Genomic DNA, 20,716 nt, shown 5'->3' with positions numbered 1-20,716 from the left:
GCCCGTGAGCCACAACTGCTGAGCCTGCGCGTCTGGAGCCTGTGCTCCGCGGCGAGAGAGGCCGCGGCGGTGGGAGGCCCGCGCATCGCGATGAGGGGTGGCCCCCGCTTGCCACAACTAGAGAAAGCCCTCACACAGAAACGAAGACCCAACACAGCCAAAATCAATCAATCAATCAATCAATCAAACATACGCATCTGATTCAAGATCCTCATTAAAAAAAAAAAAAAAAAAAAAGATTGTATGGAAATTTAAAAAAAAAAAAAATAGGCAGAAGCCCTAAACAGACATTTCTCCAAAGAAGACATACAGATGGCCAATGAGCACATGAAAAGATGCTCATCATCGCTAATTATTAGAGAAATGCTCATCGCTAATTATTAGAGAAATGCAAATTTAAACTATTGATACAATGAGGTCACACTGGTCAGAATGGCTATCGTTAAAGAGTCTACAAATAATAAATGTTGGAGAAGGTGTGGAGAAAAGGGAACCCTCTTATACTGTTGGTGGGAATGTAAATTGGTGCAGCCATTATGGAAAACAGTATGAAGGTTCCTCAAAAGAAAACTAAAAATAGAGTTGCCATATGATCCAGCAATCCCACTCCTGGGCATATACCCAGACAAAACTATAATTTGAAAAGATACATGCACCCCTATGTTCACAGCAGCACTATTCACAATAGCCAAGACATGGAAACGACCTAAATGTCCATCGACAGATGAATGGATAAAGAAGATGTGGTAAATACACACAATGGAATATTCTCAGCCATAAAAAAAGAGTGAAATAATGCCATTTGCAGCAACATGGATGGACCCTGAGATTATCATACTAAGCAAAGTAAGTCAGAAAGAGAAAGACAAATACCATATGATATCACTTATATATGAACTCTAAAATATGACACAAATGAACTTATCTAGGAAAAACAAACAGACTCACAGACATAGAGAACCGATTTGTCGTTGCCAGTTGGGGGGTTGGGGAGGGAAGGAATGGGAGTTTAGGATTAGTAAATGCAAACTAGTATATACAGGATGAATAAACAACAAGGTCCTACTGTATAGCACAAGGAACTATATTCAATATCCTGTGATAAACCATAACCGAAAAAAATATGAAAAAGAATATAGGGGCTTCCCTGGTGGCACAGTGGTTAAGATTCTGCCAGCCCTGCAGGGGACATGGGTTCGAGCCCTGGTCCAGGAAGATCCCACATGCCATGGATCAACTAAGCCCGTGCGCCTCAACTACTGAGCCTGCGCTCTGCAGCCCGCGAGCCACAACTACTGAAGCCCACGCGCCTAGAGCCCGTGCTCCAGAACAAGAGAAACCACCGCAGTGAGAAGTCCGCACACCGGGACGAAGAGCAGCCCCTGCTTGACACTAGAGAAAGCCTGCATGCAGCAATGAAGACAAACAACACAGCCAAAAATAAACAAAATGAATAAATTTATTTTTTAAAAAAAGGATATATATGTATAACTGAGCCACTTTGTGCTGTACAGCAGTAATTAACACAACATTGTAAATCTATACTTCAATTAAAAAAAAAAAGGACATGGATTTAGGGACATCAGTGAAAATGGTGGAGCAATAAGAACACTGGCAAACATTCTCAGAAACAATTCTTTCAGAACTCTGGAAATTAACCAAGGACTTAAAGCAATCTGGGGAATGTTTACTTAAGAAAAGCAGCAGAATCTCAGAACAGCAAGCTTTGCAGCATTTTAACTTGACCTATTCCCATCCACCTATTCTCAGCTCCTGAAAACCAACAGCTCACAATTATAGTGAAAACCAGCAGTCTGGAAGCCATTGGAGGAGGCAAAATGGGATTGGAGAAATTTCAAAGCCCCATTCCCAGGGAATTCTCATTTGATCTATCTAGTGGTTGCCTGTAAGACCCCAAGCACAAGGCTCTATTTATCTGATCTGACCCAGATATCATCCAGGGTAAACAGCCTTTTCCCCAGGAATGTTTGTTGAAAACTGTCAGAGACCAATGATGAACACTGCAGCTGCCTGGATACTGGTGGATAACAGCTGGAGCAAACAACAGGTTAACCAAGAAGCTATCAACCAACTTGACCTTGACATCTAGAACACTCCACCCAAACAAAAACAGAATACACATACTTTTCAAACACACATGGAACATTCTCCAGGAGAGACCATATGCTAGGCTATAAAACAAAGTCACAATACATTTAAAAGGACTGAAATTAAAGTATGTTCTGTAACCACAACAGAATTAAATTGGATATCAATGAATAAAGAAATTAGGGAAAACAAATATTTGGAAATTAAACACTTCCAAATAACTCATGGGTCAAAGAAGTAATCACATAGGAAATCGAAAAATAAGGTGAATAAAGATCAAAATACAACATAACAGAATTTATGGGCTGCAGCTAAACAGTGTTTAAAGAAAAAAGTATAGCTATAAACACCTACAGTGGGCTTCCCTGGTGGCGCAGTGGTTGACAGTCTGCCTGCTAATGCAGGGGACACGGGTTCGGGCCCTGGTCTGGGAGGATCCCACATGGCGCGGAGCAACTGGGCCCGTGAGCCACAACTGCTGAGCCTGCGCGTCTGGAGCCTGTGCTCCGCGGCAAGAGAGGCCGCGATGGTGAGAGGCCCGCGCACCGCGATGAGGAGTGGCCTCCGCTTGCCGCAGCTAGAGAAGGCCCTCGCACAGAAATGAAGACCCAACACAGCCAAAGATAAATAAATTAATTAATTAATTAATTAATTATTTTAAAATACCCTATTAAAAAAAAAAAACCTACATTACAAAAGAAGACAGACCTCAACTACAGCCTAACCTTCCAGCAAAAGAAACTAGAAAAGAAAAGCAAACTAAACCCAAAGCAAGCACAGGAATAAAATTATAAAAATTCAACTGGAAATCAATGAAACAGAAAACAGGAAAACAATACCAAAAAATGAATTAAACTAAATGTTGGTTCTTTCAAAAGATTAACAAAGCTGACAAATCTTTAGCTAGACTGACCAAGGTAAAAAGAGAGAAAATATGAATTACCAAAGTCAGCAATGAAAGAGGGGACATCACCAACCTGCCAACCCTATAGAAATTTAGATTATAAGCGAATACTATCAACAACTTTATGCCAACGAATTAGATAACTGGCACAAAATGGACAAATTCTCAGAGAGACACAAAGTACCAAAGCTGACTCAAGAAGAAATAAAAAATTTAATATACCTGTAACAAGTTTTTAAATATTGAATTAGTAATAAAAAAAACTCTTCCTATAAAGAAAAGCCCAGGTCCAGATGACTTACTTCACTGGTGAACTCTACCAAACATTAAAACAAAAAATAATACCAATTCTTTACAAACCTTTCCAGAAACTCATTTTATGAGGCCAGTAATACCCTGATACCATGACCAGACAAGGAGGACATCACAAGAAAAAAACAACAAAAAGTCCTTAACAAAATATTAGCAACCAAATCCAGCAATGTACAAAAGGGATTTATTCACCACAATCGAGTGGAATTTATCCTAGAATGCAAGGCTGGTTTAATATCCAAAGATCAGTTAATGTAATATATCCAATTAATAGAATAAAAGACAAAAAAATACATGATCACAGAAACAGACATAGAAAAAGTGTTTGACAAAAATCTAATCCCTAGTCATGATTTTTTTCAAAAAGAAAAAGAAAAGAAAAACTCTGAACAAAGCAGGACAAAAAGGGAACTTCCTCAACTTGACAAAAGGTATCTATTAAAAACTTATAGCTAATGTCATAATTAAAGATGAAAGACTGAATACTATCTCCCTAATATCAGGAACAAGGCAAGGATGTCACTTCAATTCACTGCTACACTGAAGGTTCTATCTAATGCAGTCAGGCAAGAAAAAGAAATCAAAAGTTTCAAATTGGAAATGAAGATGTAAAACTGTCTTTATTCACATACAACCAGACAATATGATCCTGTATGTATAAAACCCTAAGGAATACACGAAAATCTATATAACTAATAAGCAAGTTCAGTAAAGTCACAAAATATTAGGTCAATATACAAAATCCAATTGTATTACTATGTAAAAGCAATTAACACTCCAAAAATGAACTTAAGAATACAATTCTATTCAAAAGAACATCAAAAAGAAAAAAACACTTAAGAATAAATTTAAAACAAAAGACGTGCAAGACTCATATACTGAAAACTACAAAAACATAGTTGAAAGAAATTAAAGACCCAAGTAAATGGGGAGACATTTCATGTTTATAGATTGAAAGACTCAAAATTACTTAGATGACATTTGTGCCCAAATTGATCTACAGATTCAGTGTAATCACTACCAAAATCCCAGCAGGTAGTTTTGCAGAAATTGACAAGCTAATACTAAAATTTGTATGGAAAAGCAAAAGACCCAGAAGAGCCAAAACTTAACATCTCCCAATTTAAAAACCAATTATAAAGCTACAGTAATCAAGAGAGCATAATTTTAGCATAAGGATAAACATACAGATCAATGGAACAGAACTGACAGTTCAGAAATAAAGCCTTACATTTACCATCAACCGATTTTCACAAAGGTGCCGAGACTATTCAATAAAGGACAGTGTTTTCAACTAGTGATAGAACAATTGGATAGCCACATCCAAAAAGCCCCTTAACCCCACACCATACACAAAAATCAATTCAAATGACTGTCTCATAGACATAAATATAAGAACTCAAACTATGAAGTTCCCAGACAAAAACAGAGAAAAATTATCTTTGTGATCTTGGGTTAGGCAAAGATTTCTTAGATATACCAAAAGCACAATCCACAGCAGAAAGACTCATCAACTGAACTTCATTAAAATCAAAAACTTTTTCTCTCCAAAGGACACTATTAAAAAAATAAAAAGAAAATCCATGGACTGGCAGAGAACATTTGCACATATCATATATGTGATAAAGTACCTATACCCAGCATACATAAATAACTCTCATAACTCAATATTAAGAAGTCAAGCCCAACTTTTCATTCCTCTGGAGCTTAAATTCCCTGGCTCTCTCGATCTCCCCTTTTAGGGCAAAAGATCATTTGTTATCCTTGACAGAGAAGTCAGAAACCAAACTGGTCAAATCTGCTTCTTTTTCACCACCCACCAAGACGTCCACAACCACGCCAAGCAAGAACCTATCCTAAACATCCGTTTTCGCTTTTCTGTATGTTAGCTGCCGAGATAAGTCGCCCTCCGGTAGCTGTTCTTTGCTGCATCTTTTCAAATGTGAGTCAACTCAGGGGACTCCTGTGCAACCATTCCAGTGTGTTTAGACCTTTCATCCTTCCTCTCATTCCTGTTACTGCTCCAGTTAACATTTCCTTTCCGAATTGTTCACCGACTCCAGCCGGCCCACGCTTTTTCTGACCTTTTGAAGTCGGCTTTCCTAACAGCAGAACTTCTGGGGTCTGATTGGCCCGAAGGCGAATCCCAAAGTACGAACACCTGCCAGCTGGGGGGCCGTAGGCCTGTCTCACAACCTCTCCGAGCCTCCCTTTCCTCCCCCGTAACTGTGGCAACAACCCCGACTCCCGAATGACGCGAGCCGGGCGCAACACCTGGCACGTTTCGGCCACTCGGTACATGCTGGCAGCACCCTAACGCACTCCCCTCCGGCAGCCCGCTCGAGGGTCGTGCTCTCCGAAGTTTGGCCACCCAGCGTCGCCGACCTCTCCGAGAGGGCCGAGTGCCTCGGGAGGCGCGGCCGAGACCGGAGGGCAGCACGCAGGGAGGAAGGGAGGGAGCCGAAATCCTCACCTTTTGGTCCAGCTCCAGGCGGTAGGGCACGGCCTGGATCCTGCGGCGCGGCCGCGAGCCGGCGCGGGGTTGGGGCCCGGAGCCGGGCAGCACGAAGGTGGGCACGCCCAGCGCCCCGGAGAAGCTGAAGCCCCACACGAAAATGCGGTCGGCGCGGGTCGCGCGCTCGCCCACGTACTGGAACACGGGCGCGTCCGCCTCGGCCTCCGCCGTCTCGCGCCGGCTCCGCGGGCGCCCGGCCGCCGTCCAGTGTCCGCGCCACAGCCCCGGCCCGCTCAGCCGGCGCCCCAACCGAGTCCCGGCCGCCAGCGCCATCCTCCGCTACTCGCCTCTGCCGTTCCTGGGCGCCGCCATATTGGCGACCTTTGACCTCCCCCGGCGGAAGAGCCTGCGTCCACGTTTACTATTGGCTGAAAGCAAAGGCCTTGAGGGCAGCCAATGGCTCAGGGAGGCTGGAGGGCTGGGCTGGACTGGGCGGAGCCTGGTATCGCTCGTTCCTGAGTGACTCGACCTAGAGGACCCGTCCCGGCCCTACCGACTTAGTGCGCGACCTCTCTCCGAGCTCCGGCAGCCGGCCTGAACTCACTCGCCTTCCCGCAGAGCGCGCGTTTGCTGAGCACCTTCCCGGCTCTGGTGGGCGCTCTCATTTTGCAAAGGCCCTTTGCTTCTTGGTAATAAGCAGGAGTAAAATTTAAGAGGTTGCCCACTCTGCGCGACTCCAGCGTAGTGCTCTCCCCTATCCTCTGTCCCTCGACATTTTTTACCTGGCCCTGTTGCCTCTGTTTCCGCGCCCACGCCGCTCAGTCGGCGCTCCAGCCACAGCGAGCTCCCTGCTGTCTCCGACAGTGCATCCTCCTCCCAGCGTCACCTCGCCCCTCAGCCCAACACGCCACTTAAGGCAGGTGGCTCTACTTGTAATTTCTGAATCCCAGGGATGTTTCAGGCCTTCCTCTGCACACAGCGCCTTGAATGCCCTTCCCACTGCCCTCTTCTCCCTGCAGGTGTCTAGCAAACTCCTACTCGCCTTCTAACATCCAGCTGGAGCACCTCCTTTGAAGTTCCAGGAAGGCAAGAACTTCATTCAGATTGTCCTCACCAGTTTTGTACTAGAGCTTAGCACGCAGCCAGGAACAAGGCATGCCCTCATGAATGATTTGGGAGTCTGGGGACCTGGGTTCCTGTCCTGGCTCTGCTACTGACTTGTCCTGTGATGTTGGGAAGTTGTCTCCCTCCTCTGGATCTCACCTCTAAAATGAGGAGGTATTAAAAGAAAATCAATACATGAAAGGAATTTTTGAACTTCATGGCCTATAGCATCTCTTGCAGCCCATTATGATCTATGACAGTCATTCCCGAATATTAGTCCCAAATGCTGAGGGCAAACTGTCTCTTTTTCCCTCCTCTTGCTTCCTTTTCTCTCCTCTTTATATGCTTGATACCTGTATCAACTTTAATAATGTAATAGCCGGTGTTTTGCCAGCAAAAGTGAGGTTATTTAGGAATAAGAAAAGAAACTGCAAATTGAGAAGTACAAACTATGACAGACCACAGGCAAATCCGGAGAACGCCGAAAGGGAACTTGCTTTTATATGGAAAAGTGGGTAATTGGGAGGGGCTGTGATACCAAAGAGTCCACTGGAGGAAGCTGGGAGTCCAAAGTATAGTGGCTTCTCATTGGTTGGGTAGAGGCATCGTCCTGTCCCAGATGTGGGCATTTGTCTCTTCCTGTTTGGAGTAATTGAAGACACATGGTGCGCTCCCCTACAGTCCTGTCCTGACTCCAATTTTAGCCGAGGTTCTTTAATTCCGCAAGGCCTCCGTGGGATTAGATAGGCAAGGATTTTATTAGGGAAAATATCTCTGTAAGAGAAAAAGGGGAAGGGAGGTGCTCAGAAAGCTGGGAGAGCCACCAGGCCACGATACAAGTCTGACTCTAAATGAGGGAGAGGGACTTCCCTGGTGGCGCAACGGTTAAGAATCTGCCTGCCAATGCAGAAGACACGGGTTCGATCCCCAGTCCAGGAAGATCCAACATGCCGCAGAGCAACTAAGCCCCTGTGCCACAACTACTGAGCCTGCGCTCTAGAGCCCGCGAGCCACAACTACTGAGCCCACGCATGTAGAGCGCGTGCTCTGCAACAAGAGAAGCCACCACGATGAGACCCCTGCGCACCGCAATGAAGAGTAGCCCCTGCTCGCCACAACTAGAGAAAGCCTGTGCGCAGCAACGAAGACCCAATGCAGCCAAAAATAAATAAATAGATAAATTTGTAAATAAATAAATGAGGGAGAGGAAGAGGGAAGCCTGGGTAAAAGTGTCCTATGGCTGCTGTACAGTCTAAGGAAGACTTGGTAAGGTCACTGGGGAGTGCTGGAGCCCAAGATGACCATCAGAGGAATCCATGCCTCCCAGGATCTGGTCTGCCTGAGTGTCTATTCCTGCCTCATTCAGTCACTGGGAGCAGTGCAAGGGAAGCATGACCTCACTGCAAACAGAGGAGAGATTTCACAGCTTGGGTTAATCACGTTCACTGCAGGTAGAGGCCTCTGAGGAGCGGTCTCACAGCGACCACGTCGTATCAGGCAGTTTTCCCCCACCACCCTCTATGAAACAGCCCCACAGAAGGGTAAAACATCAGCCACACCTCACCACAGAACGGTAAAAACATGTTTCACAGAATGACTACAAAGCACATTCCAGGACAACAAAGTAATCTGAACTGGTCTTGATAGTACAATAAAACTGGATTCCTTCCAGGTGTGGAATTAATTCAAGAAACTCAGCTAAAATTGGAATCGGGACAGGCCTGTAAGGGGAGCGCTGGTGCCCCACCATGCATCTTCAATTACTCCAAACTGGAGGCGACAACTGCCTACATCTGGGACCGGAAAGTGCCGCTACTTTAGCAGCCCAACCAGTGATGACAACCACCAGCAGCCAGCTCCTGCAGCAGGCGGTGGCCAGCGGCCCAGAGCGGACAACAGCTTCCTCCAGCAGCCCCCTCGGGCACTGTCAGAGCCAAGTGCCTCCTATGAAGCACCTCCCCATGGAAGACCTTCCTTGGCCCCCAAGAGAGTGGATTTCTATAAAGTTCCAGAGTGCACGTTTCCTGTGACCTTTGCTAGCAGGAAAGGTAGCTACCTCTCAGTGAGACCCCTACCATTCAGTGAGCCATGGGTGAGCCTTTCCCAATGAGGTCTGGGTCTCAGCTCTAGGGGGTGGCCTCTTTCTGGGGTGGCCTGGCTCAGCCCTAGTGGCGGGGGCTCCTCCCTCTGTCTACCATTCCTGTATTCTTTAGAGTTCTCATTACTTCATACCAGCCAAGCCCTTGTTATCATTAATAATTCTTCATATTAAACCTTCTCTGTCAAATCACAGGGTGGTTTCTTTCTCCTCACTGGACTTTGAGACACCAACTAACAAGCCACTAATTTCACTAAACCCATTTCTAACATTCATTAAGCTAATCAGCAACCCCTCCAGTGTTGATGGAAAGAGAGCTGCCTGGAGGCTCCTGGGAGCTGCCTCTGGTGCGTGGCTACTCCGATTAAATGCTAACTGACCACACCGGGAGTGTGTCTGGGAGCGCCCCCCCCACCCTCCCACACACGGAGGGGAGGGTGGTTAGAGCTGAGTGAGGCGGTGGACAGAGGTAGGAGACAAGGTTGGAAGGATGGAGGAAGAAGGGCAGCAGATCACCTTTGGCCTTTGGGCCATGGTAAAGTTTGGGGCTTTTACCTGAGTTTGTGACTCTACAGATATGTATGGGAGCAGGTGCACCCAGGGTCCTTGGTCACCCTTCTCGTCCTTAGTCTGACGTCTCTGACATGGGAGGACGAGCAGTTCCACGCAAGCTCTGACTCTCTTCAAGCTTCTTGTCCCACGTGCATGCCAGGCATTTTAAAATTTCTACCAAAAACTCCACAGATGCCTCAGACACAGAAAGGAGCTCACAGGGCCCATACACGCATGCAATCTGGAAGAGAGGAGGAATTAACCTCCTAGCGGCAAACGTCAACCAATGGGCTTAGGAGCCGAGGGATAAATGCCACCACTGAGGTCCATTCGGGGAGGCCCTCAGTGCACTTCTCAGGATCCTGGCAGAATTAGGACCCCATTGGCCACAGCGGCAGCCTCAATGGTGACCCTTACATCTGCTTTTCCTGCACGACTCTTGCCACTCCCTCTCTCCTCTTCCCTACGATCACCTGCCAAGTAAGCCACCAGGGAATAAGTCTTTATGTAAGGCTCTGTTTGGGGAAGAACACAAGCTAAAACAATTGGCACCTGAAGTGGGGTGGTGATAACCCCTGGCTTGCTGTAGCATCATGATTACTAAGGCTCTTTTTACTTGGGGTGAAGGGATGAGGTGCAGGTAGACTCAGAGCATTTGGTTAAGCTGTATCTCTATGAAATGAATAGTATGGGGGTAATAGTAATTATAAGATTGTGGAGTTGGCTGGCTTTGTTAACTGTGTAGGAAGCCTTGAAGAAAGAATGACAGGTTTAGATCAGCCAGCTATTCACTTGGGCCATGCTGAGAAAACCAACAGGCCTCCTGTTGTTGCTGTTTAAAAAGACTTTCATCTCCTGCAGCCAAAAAGGAGCCAGGGGCCTGGGATTTCAGGGTGACAGAGCTGCAGAGGAGGCCGGATGGACAGCCTTGGCAGGTCTCCTAGGCTGAAGTCAAACCCCGATAGCAAGGGGGTGGGAACTTGAGACTGGGATGGGGCACTGGGACCGTGCACCTGAGAATATTACAACACAGACGCCGCCCCCAATCTAATTTCCAGTCCAGCAGAAACGGCCCCCTCTCCCTTGATATAGGGGAGCAGCCTCCCCTTGCCTAGATACCACGCTATGACTCCAGCTGAGTAGATGCCTCACGAGATGACGCTTATCCTCCTCAAGGTGCAACCCACTTCACCTCATTGCTGCCAAACCGATATTCAGTCAGGTCTCAGCACAACCTGAGTGAGGAAGAGCAGTCCCTATTTTAAGAGGAAACAGCTTACTCACTGATAGAATTGCAGTACTGGGCTCAGCAGGACTAGGGGAATATGTGTGGGTGCATGTGCACCTTTAGGGTGCTGGACCAGAAGCGCAGAATAAAAGAATGGATGGAGAGAGTTTGTTGACACCGGGCCAGCTCCTTCAGGATTTAACATCCTGGCAAGGAGCCAATTCTAATGCTGCTGGGATGGCTCTGTGAAGCTTACATATGACAACAGTATCAATAAATGAGGTGGAGATGCTGGAACTCCCTGGAAAAGAGTCAAAAGGCTCGGGGAGGTGGGAATGTTAAAGTGGATTAATCCACCCTGGGAGGGTCCAGAGGACTCTTCCGTCACTAAGGCAATAAGAGATGTACTGGTGAGGAAGCTCTAGCATCTTTGAGACACTCGGAGTGCCTAGGCTAGGGTGACAGTAGCAGACGGTGCTCTAAAACTAGACTCCCAAAAACGATGGTAGGTTCCAGAGCAGCAGAGCCAGGCGGCTAGACTTTGCCATCAGAAGCAAGGTGGGTGGACTTGGTAGAACAAGAGGCAAGGGCGGAATGGCAACTGTAGTGTCTGGCACCGGTGATCTGTGGCGTGGCTATCTGACCCCGGTATTCCGAGGGATAAGATGCAAGGGCAGACAGCTAGGGTGCTCTCTTGCCTTGTATAACTGGAAGAAAATCTGGTGAGCAGAAAGCTGACATTGGTTAGTACAATGAAAATCAATCTCTCACCCGGTTTTAGGATCTAACCCAGTTCTCAGACCAGAGTCCAGCAATGATAGAGGAGGCTGGGTCCACTTGAGGAAGGACCCTGCAGAGCCACTCCAGTAGCGTCAATAAATATTCTCTTTACCATTTCCCAAAGGCACCTGTGGTTACTTACCAGAGTTACCATCCACTGGAGAAACGAGAATCAGATCTCCCAAGAGCTGGATAGAGGGTCTGAGTTGACACGGACACCATAGGACCTGAAACACCAACAAGGCCCCAGTTAGAGTGAGGGCACATGGAGCCAGGTCCAAGTGTGTCCCACAGGGGGTCAAATGTGTCCACACACCCACCCTGTGGCTATTTCCCTGATTCCCAGTTACACAGTTGGGACAGACATTCTTAGCAGCTCACATTGGTTCCCTCACCCTGTCTTGACCCAGGAAGTATTAAAGGAGAAGATACACTGCATCCCAGGTGGAATTGTAGACCTGAGCACCAACTTCTAAGACGTGAAGGACTCAGAAGTGGTGGTTCCGTCACGTCTCCATTTAGTTCACATGTTTGACTCCTGCAAACACCAGTTGGGTTATGGCAGACAGCTGTAAACTACTATAAACTTAGCTAAGTGCTTAGTCCAGTCATAGCTGCTGAGTCAGGGGTAGTATTTTACTGGAACAGATCGATATGGTTTCTCAACTTCCCAGGGGATACTGATCTGGCGAATGGGTTCTTTTCAATCCCAATGGTAAAGAGGATCAAAGGCAGTTTGCCTCCATATGGAAAGGACAATACTACTCATTAATTCTCCCTGCTCTCACTCCTGACACCTCCAAAATTAAGGTTCTGTGTACAAGACTTTGTCTTCAGCTCTGCTTTTACTGATAAAGCTGAGACATATACCAATAAAGGAGAATCATGTAAATATTATTGTATGAGGGTTCTCCAGAGAAATAGAACCAATAGGAAAATAGCAAACTCCTTATCTGCCATCTGCAAGCTGGAGACTCAGAAAAGTTGCTGGTGTAGTTCCGGTCAGAGCCAAAGGCCTGAGAACCAGAGCAACAGTGGCGTTAAGTCCCAGTTCGAGGGCAGGGCAAGACGGATGTCCCGGGTCAAACAGGCAGAGAGAAAGAGAGAGAGTACATTCAATCTTCCTCTGCCTTTTTGTCCTATTGGGGCCCTCCATGGGCTGGATGAGGCCCACGGACATTGGGGAGGGCCATCTTCTGTACTCAGGCCACCAATACAAACACTCATCGCTTTTAGAAACACCATCACAGGCACACTCAGAAATGTTTAACCACCTCTGATTATTAATATAGTTATAATATACTTATATATGTATGAAATGCATATAAATTTTCAACTGTTCTTTCATAAGCAGGACTGTCCTGTTATCTAGTGTATGGCCTCTCCGATTTTTTGGTTTTAAATATCTGTTCTTTTACAAAACTGGCAATGCTGGTATGTAGTAGGCTTTTTAAAAATCTTTACTTGCCAGAATTAAAAAATTGATAACCCTATATGGGTTTCTTGAATTTCTAGAACATTTTTCTTTTTTTTTTTATTTATTTATTTATTTCTTCGTTTCTATGCGAGGGCTTTCTCTAGTTGTGGCAAGCGGGGGCCACTCTTCATCGCGGTGCGCGGGCCTCTCACTATCGCGGCCTCTCCTGTTGCGGAGCGTAGGCTCCAGACGTGCAGGCCCAGTAGTTGTGGCTCACGGGCTTAGCTGCTCCGCGGCATGTGGCATCTTCCCAGACCAGGACTCGAACCCGCGTCCCCTGCATTGGCAGGCAGACTCCCAACCACTGCGCCACCAGGGAAGCCCCATTTTTCTTTTAAGGGATATCTGAAAGAACCATTGGTTTGAGATTTCGGAAAAAAAGGGCACAGTAAGAAACTCTGCAAATGTGAACCACAGCCACTGGGTGGCGATGCTTGCCCATCAATTTTGTGGCTCACACTAATGGAGAAACAGGATAAAACAGCCTAAAAGCCAGGTTTGGCGAAAGGAGACCTGGATTTACAGTCACAACTGGGCTTTTATATTTTACTATCAAAGCCTGGTTGGTTTTATGTACTGGCTGTATGCTGGCAAGTATTTACATTTTTGTCCAAATTGCTATTCAGAAAAGATGGTTCTACAGCAAAATACCAGCTACCCCAAAGTATTAAAATGTCTGTGAACTGTTAGCCAAACTAAATCTTCCCCCGACCCATAAGGACATTTTCCTGTAGACGTTCTAATTTCTTTGTTACTTGGGTAGCTGATATGATAGTCCCTAGTTTAGGAAAGAGTGAACTTAATTATTAGTCTTATATATTTTAATTTTTATTATTAACTTTTAATTATACAATTAATCTATGACTTTTACCTTTGTAGAAAAATTAATAAAACACTATACATAGCTAAGGTTAAAGGCTCCTTTAACCACAGCACCACATATACCATGGAAAACCATTATTTTATTTTTGTTAGGTGTGTTTTTAAAAATTGGGATAATATGTATTTCATTCTGCAACTTCATCTTTTCACTCAAAACTATATTGGAGATACCTTTTTTTAAAAATAAATTTATTTATTTATTTTTGGCTGCGTTGGCTCTTCGTTGCTGTGTGCGGGCTTTTCTCTAGTTGCGGCGAGTGGGGGCTACTCTTAGTTGCGGTGCGTGGGCTTCTTATTGTGGTGGCTTCTCTTGTTGCAGAGCACGGGCTCTAGGCACGCGGGCTTCAGTAGTTGTAGCACACAGGCTCAGTAGTTGTGGCTCGGGGGCTCTAGAGCACAGGCTCAGTAGTTGTGGCGCACAGCCTTACTTGCTCTGCGGCATGTGGGATCTTCCCGGACCAGGGCTCAAACCAGTGTCCCCTGCATTGGCAGGAGGATTCTTAACCACTGCGCCACCAGGGAAGCCCTGGAGATACTTTTACAACAGTTTGTTTGGACTTAACCCCATTCTTTTCCACTCTTGGATATTACTGTGAATAAACTACATCTTGTTTAACCATTCTCCTTTTTTGATGGACATTTGAGTTGTTTCTATTTTTTTCTATTACAGTGAATATTCTTGTACGTGTTCCTTTTGCACTTATTTAAGGGTATATCCTGGGTAGATATTGATAACCGGAACTGCTGGGTCATAGAAAATGCTCATTTAAAAAATTTAATAGATGTTTTTATTCTCTAAAAGTTGTGCTACAATAGTATATGGGTGGATTCATTTTTCCATATACCAAACACCTGATACAAACTTTTAAAATGTCAATCTAATACCTAAAGCATATCTCATTATTGATTCACTTTGTATTCTGTAATCTCTAGGAAGGTTGAACATCTATGGTTACTAGCATTTCATGTTTCCTTCACTGAGAATTGTTTGTTTATTCATATTCTTGGCCACATTTCTATTGGGTTGTCTTATTAATTTATAGAAGTAATTGATACATTATGCATAGAAACCCTTATGTGTTGAAATGTGTTGAAATATTTTATCCTGTCTTTTTCTTAATTTATGGTGTCTTCTGTCCTACACGATTTTATTTTCTTGTAGTCAGTTTTACTAACTTTATCATTTACAGCTTCTGCTTTCTGTGTCTTGTTTAGGAAAACTACTACCCAAGATAATAAGGATATTCTGTAATACTTGTAAGACACTTAATCTAATGTTTTTACTTTTTGTATGTAGATTTGGAGTTGATTTTTATGAGTGGTATGAGACAAGATTGTATATTTCTTGATATTTTTTCAAACAGATATCTGATTGTCCCCAAATTATTGGCTATTAACACTTTATCTGAAGATTTGAAATGTCATTTATAACATATGATAAATTTCCACATACATGGATCAATTTCTGAATTCAATTTTTGTTTCTACTGATTTATTCTCAAACTAATATGACAAGATTTCACCTGCTACAGCTTTATAATATGCTTTGATTTTTATTCAATCAAATCTCTCTTCTTTGTTCTTTTACAAAATTGCCTTTGCTATTCATAACATTTACTTTCAAATAAATTTTAAAATCATCTTGCCAAGTTGCATTAAAAAATCCCACTGGGATTTTTTTTTATTGGAATTGCATTAAATTCATGAGCTAATTGAGAGAAATTAACTAGGAGAAATGACATTTTACAATCTTGAGTCTTCCCGTGGCACATAAATGTGGTATACTCTAATATTACCATTGGTTTCAGCCATCTGCTTGATGAATTCAGCTCGCTGCTTCTGGGTAAATTCTTCTTTCAGTTTTCTGAGAAAAGGGATCTTCCAGCTTTCTAGGGCAGTAGTCTCCAAATTATTTTGATTATGTATCCCTATGGGTAAAATTTGTGAGCATGAAAAAATATATATAAATCATTTGCACATATTATTATACTAATATGTACTTTATGAAATATACAAAGAAATTATTTAAATAATGAGATAAAGATTAAATAAACAATAATTTTTAAACAAATGTCTTATTTTGTTTTTTAAACTCTTTGCTCTCATTAAAAATAGTAGTGGGCTTCCCTGGTGGCGCAGTGGTTGAGAATCTGCCTGCTAATGCAGGGGACACAGGTTCGAGCCCTGGTCTGGGAAGATCCCACATGCCACGGAGCAACTAGGCCCATGAGCCACAACTACTGAGCCTGCGCGTCTGGAGCCTGTGCTCCGCAACAAGAGAGGCCACGATAGTGAGAGGCCCGCGCACCGCGATGAAGAGTGGCCTCTGCTTGCCACAGCTAGAGGAAGCCCTCACACAGAAACGAAGACCCAACACAGCCAAATAAATAAATAAATAAATAAATAATTAAAAAAAAAAAAATAGTAGTGATAGGAAAATACCAGTAGGTAAGATGATTTTTAGCAAAAACAATGTGACTACATATGTTTAAAATAATTTTATTTTTCATGAAACAGGAATGTGAAGGGCTGTTTTTTTAATCAATATGGGGGTATAATTTATGTAAAATAAACTGCATTCATCCAAACTATAGTTTGAAGAATTTTGAAAAACGTATTCAGCTGTGTGAGCACCACCACAATTGAGATACAGCATAATTCCTTCCCCACCAAAATCATCCTCATGTCCTTTGCAGTCAATCCCTTTCTCCACCCCAGTACTAGGAAATTGACATGTTTTTTGCCACTATAAAATAGTTTGCCCTTTCTAGAATTATATATATGAACAATTATAAAATATGGGCTCTGATGTGTGTCTTCACTGACTAAGCATGATGAATTTGGAGATTCCACGTACCCGTAATTCGTTCTTTTTTACTGCTGAGTACCATTCCATTATATGGACGTACCACAATTTGTTTATTGATTCACCTGTTGATTGACATTTGGCCTTTTCCGTGCATTCATATATTATGAATAAAGCTGTTAAGAACATTTGTGTAGAAGTCTTTGTATTCACATATATTCCTTTTATCTTGAAAAAAAAGTTCATTGAGAATGTTTACATCTATGTTCATGAGGGATACTGGCCTGTGCCTTTCTCTTCTTGTGATGTCTTTGTGTGGTTCTGGTATCATGGCAATGCTGTCCCCATAGAATGAGTGAGAATGTATCTCCTTCTCTTCAAGTTTTGGGAAGAGTTTGCGTAAATTTATTTTAACCTTAAATGTTCAGTAGAAATTACCAGTGAAGTCATCTGGGCCTGAAATTTTCTTTATGGGAAGATTTTTAACTAAATTTCCAATTCTTTTATAGATATAGAGCTATTCAAATTATCTATTTCCCTTGAGGAAGCTTTGGTAATTTGTGTCTTTCAAAGAATTTGTCCATTTCTCTTAAATTGGCAAATTTAGTGCCAAAAACTTGCTCATAATTCTCCCTCATTATCATGTATTTTGCTCGTTTATTTTTGAGTCATTTCAGGCAACAGGATAAATCCAATGCTTGTTACTTTATCTTGGCCAGAAGCCTAAGTCAGGACATTTACACTTAACTCTGAGATGGAGAGTTATTGGACAGTTTTGAGCAGAGGAGTGAAATGAGGTACAAATTACAGAATTCTCCAGCTTGTGGTGTTTTGGTGCTATGAATAGTCTGAGGAGGGTTAAGGGCAGAATCAGAGAGACAAATTAGGAGTCTACTGCAAAAGATGATGTTGGCTGGGACAAGTGTGGTGGTAGTGGTGATCACAAAGTGGTGGAGTCTTGGTCAAGTTAGAGCTGACTGGGTTGTCTGAAGGATTCGTGTGGGGTACGGGAGAAGTAAAGGATGCTTCCAAGGTTTGGGGCCTGAGTAACTGGCAGAATGCAGTTTCATTAATTGAGAAGGGGAAGACTGCAGGAGGAACTGGGGAGAGGGTGGGAAACGTTCTGATTGAGATGCCTACTCATCCTCCAAGTGAGGATTTCAAAGTAGGCAGTTGGTTATATAGACTGGGATTGAGGGGAACGGTCTGGGCTGGAGATACATACTTGACAGTCATAACCGTATCAGTGGTATCTAATGCCCTGAGACTGGATGAGGTTTTCTAAGGAATGAGAGCAGACAGGAAAGAGATCTAAGACTAAAGCCTAAGTTACTACACTATGTAAAGGTTGGGGGGGTGGGGTGGGGAAAGAAGCACCTGCAACAGATTTAGAGAAGCAGTCAGAAAAGTAGGCAGAACAGCAGTCAAGTGTGGTGTCTTAGAAGCCCAGAAGAGTTTCAAAGAGGATGTCATGATTGGTTGTCAGATGCTGATAGATCAAGTGATTCACAGACTGAAAAACAACTATAGCAACGTGGTGGTCATTTGTGACCTTGGAAAATAGTCTTAGTGGAGTTATGAGGGTTAATTGGAATGGGCTCAAAAGAGAATGAGAGAAATGAGAGCTAGTACATATACACAACTCTTCTTGCTGTCAATCAGTTGTTCTTTCAAACCAGAAGATGTGTATTTTGACATTTTTAACAAATGAGTCAAAACACTGAAACTCTTCATATAGAAGATTTTAAAGCAGATTAGAAAATTGTTTCCAGGTTAAGTTTCCAAGTATGAGAGTTTTGTACTCCCATTGTTTTGGGCAACAAAATTCAATCAATCCTTATTATTCACTAACTCCATATTTGTGAATTCACCTACAATTTACAGGTAAATTTAAAAGCAATACTCACTCTGCTTTCACCGATTAGCAGACACAGTAGAGTGGCAAAAAAAGTTGTTTTGCCTGCCGCGCACGTTCCCAGCTGAGGTAGAACAAGGTGACACCAGTCTCCCACTGTAAACAAGTGTCCTTTTCCTGGTCTATGTAATGCTACACTTCCCACATTTTGTGGGTTTTCTTTTCCTTCTTTTTTCTTTTTTTTTGATGATTTTGCTGTTTAAAATGGTCCTCAAACATAGCATTGTCTAGTATTCCCAAGCACAAGGCAGCAATGTGCCTTACGTAGAAAATACTTGTGCTAGCTAAGCTTCCTTCACACAAGAGTTACAGCGCTGTTGGCCATGAGTTCAACTAATGAATCAACAATATACATTAAATAAGGTGTCTTTAAACAGACACACACATAAAACAAGGTTATGTATTGATAGTTTTACCAAAATGTGAAGAGGCTGGCAGAAACCTAATCCTGTATTTCTCCTAGGAGCAGTATTCAGTTTTGCTCAGTGTTTGCTCAGAATTTATACACCATAACTCTTCCAAACAGAAGGAATCAACTATAACATAATGGAAATATTTTCAAACATCTCTTTTAAAAATTATGTCAAAAAAAGCAGGTACCATCTCAACTAACTGCTGGATGGTTATCTTTACCTTGAAATAACATCTTTTTTAGCAGCTTCTGCTAGGAAGCATATCTTTGTGAGCCACTTACAGAAAAAAATGTCAGCGAATCGTGACACTTGTCTTTTTGCAAAAGAAAATGTGTATTAGAACATAACTTCAAGACAGTAAAGAATGAGAACGCTGCCTTCAATTGCGTCTGAATATTCCTTTAAAACGAGAAACAAGGCAGCTATGTTTAATTGGAGCAATGGGTAAATGGTTTCTATTATTCTATTCTCCTTTTGGCATATATAAAATATGTAACTGTAACTTTGCTTAAACAACACTATAGTAATATTCGACTACTTGCTGGAGTGCCATCACCATCTGAGGGACAGCTCATGATTGGTTGGTTATGTCACTGACCCCCATCAAAAGGTGAGGACACATTGTTACAGTAATATAACAAACAACTCATTGGCTTTAAGGCAGATTCACCGGTCACTGGAGTTGTGACCTCACCGCTTTAAAGGTACAAACTGCAATCATGCGAAACTATCAAATTAAATAACAGCAAGAAAGTAGTCCACGTTCGGGGGCGGTGTCAGGGGTGAGACCAGACACGTGCAGCCACTCATCTAAGGCTGAAGATGGACGAGCACGTCTGGCCTTGAACAGAGCGGGACTAAGGGACTTCCAACAAGCTCACTGTGAAGCTGAACTATTCCACGGCACCGGAAACGGCAACTCCCACTTGGGGCGCTGCGGACACACGAGTCTAGGCTGCCTTCCAGGAAGCCAAAAAAAAAAAAAAAAAAAAAAAGGAAAAGAAAGAGAAAAAGAAGGGATAGTGGAGAGCAGGGCTTCGGCCGCCGCCCACACGCCGCGCCCTCGCCTCTTCGCGGTCGCGGCCGCCGCCCTCGGCCCCCGGGCCACTCCCAGGTGGCTCAGCCCTCGGACCCCGCGGCCGGCCGGGCGCTGCCCGCCGGCGGGGACCTCAGGTGCGTACCCCGCCCCCGCCGCAGCCGCCATTAAGAGCGGGTGCTTTGCTTGGAACTTTCTCGTCCCGCGGGCCTGACGGAGGGGAGGCCTGGGGAGACCGCCCACCCAGGCGCGCGGGCTGCAAGCACCCCCTTCGCCGCCAGCCCGACCGGCCCCCGAACCGGCGCCTGGCGGGCAAGGCCCAAGGAGTGGGGGTGGGGCGGGGAAGCCCTGGCGCGGGGGGCAACGGTAGCACGCACGGAACGCGCATCCCTCTCCCTTCTGATTGGCTGAGCGGAGGCGGTGGGGGCGGGTGCTGCCGACTCTTGGGCTCTCTAAGGCCCGAGGTGCGTGAGGTCACGCTCCAGCTGGCGTACGTGGGGATACCGCGCTGCGTGCGGACGCGCTTGATTGGTTAGCTGGGGGGGCGGGTCAGACGCTGTTGCCTGGTAACTGCGCCCGGCTCCAGGGCGGAGGTGTCCCGACACCGCCCCTCACGTCGCGCGCGTTGCCGAGTGGCGCGCGGTG

The 20,716-nt window shown here is 44.4% G+C and overlaps 2 protein-coding genes and 1 long non-coding RNA gene across 10 annotated transcripts in view; 1 reads left to right on the top strand and 2 right to left on the bottom strand.

The window, feature by feature from the left end:
- RCC1L (RCC1 like) overlaps positions 1–6,172 on the bottom strand; it is a 43,660-nt gene extending 37,488 nt beyond the window's left edge. For all 5 annotated transcript variants that reach the window (XM_057530194.1, XM_057530193.1, XM_057530197.1 and 2 more), the window contains exon 1: positions 5,799–6,172. In XM_057530194.1, coding sequence (XP_057386177.1) covers positions 5,799–6,113 — 315 coding nt within the window. In that variant the 5' untranslated portion in view covers positions 6,114–6,172. The remainder of the gene's footprint in view (positions 1–5,798) is intronic.
- Positions 6,173–7,382: 1,210 nt separating this feature from the next.
- On the bottom strand, positions 7,383–19,756 carry LOC103020541 (uncharacterized). Of its 2 annotated transcripts, XR_009005466.1 has the most exons (5): positions 18,615–19,756; positions 15,698–15,829; positions 11,685–11,769; positions 9,538–9,775; positions 7,383–7,658 (listed from the first exon to the last, which is right to left on the bottom strand). It is a non-coding gene; the product is annotated as an uncharacterized LOC103020541 (long non-coding RNA). The 2 variants fall into 2 exon arrangements; XR_451365.2 differs by lacking the exon at positions 9,538–9,775 and having other exon boundaries at positions 18,615–19,705.
- A 314-nt stretch (positions 19,757–20,070) lies between these two features.
- LOC103020815 (general transcription factor II-I repeat domain-containing protein 2) overlaps positions 20,071–20,716 on the top strand; it is a 55,163-nt gene continuing 54,517 nt past the window's right edge. For 2 of the 3 annotated variants that reach the window (XM_057529542.1, XM_057529540.1), the window contains exon 1: positions 20,074–20,208. The gene's annotated coding sequence lies outside the window, so the exon portion shown is untranslated. Of the gene's footprint in view, positions 20,209–20,716 lie in introns of all 3 variants that reach the window. The other variant, XM_057529541.1, reaches the window with a different exon arrangement.

The sequence above is a fragment of the Balaenoptera acutorostrata genome, chromosome 15, assembly GCF_949987535.1.
Source record: "Balaenoptera acutorostrata chromosome 15, mBalAcu1.1, whole genome shotgun sequence".
Classification (NCBI taxonomy): domain Eukaryota; kingdom Metazoa; phylum Chordata; class Mammalia; order Artiodactyla; family Balaenopteridae; genus Balaenoptera; species Balaenoptera acutorostrata.
This window is presented reverse-complemented; position numbering and strand designations above follow the sequence as displayed.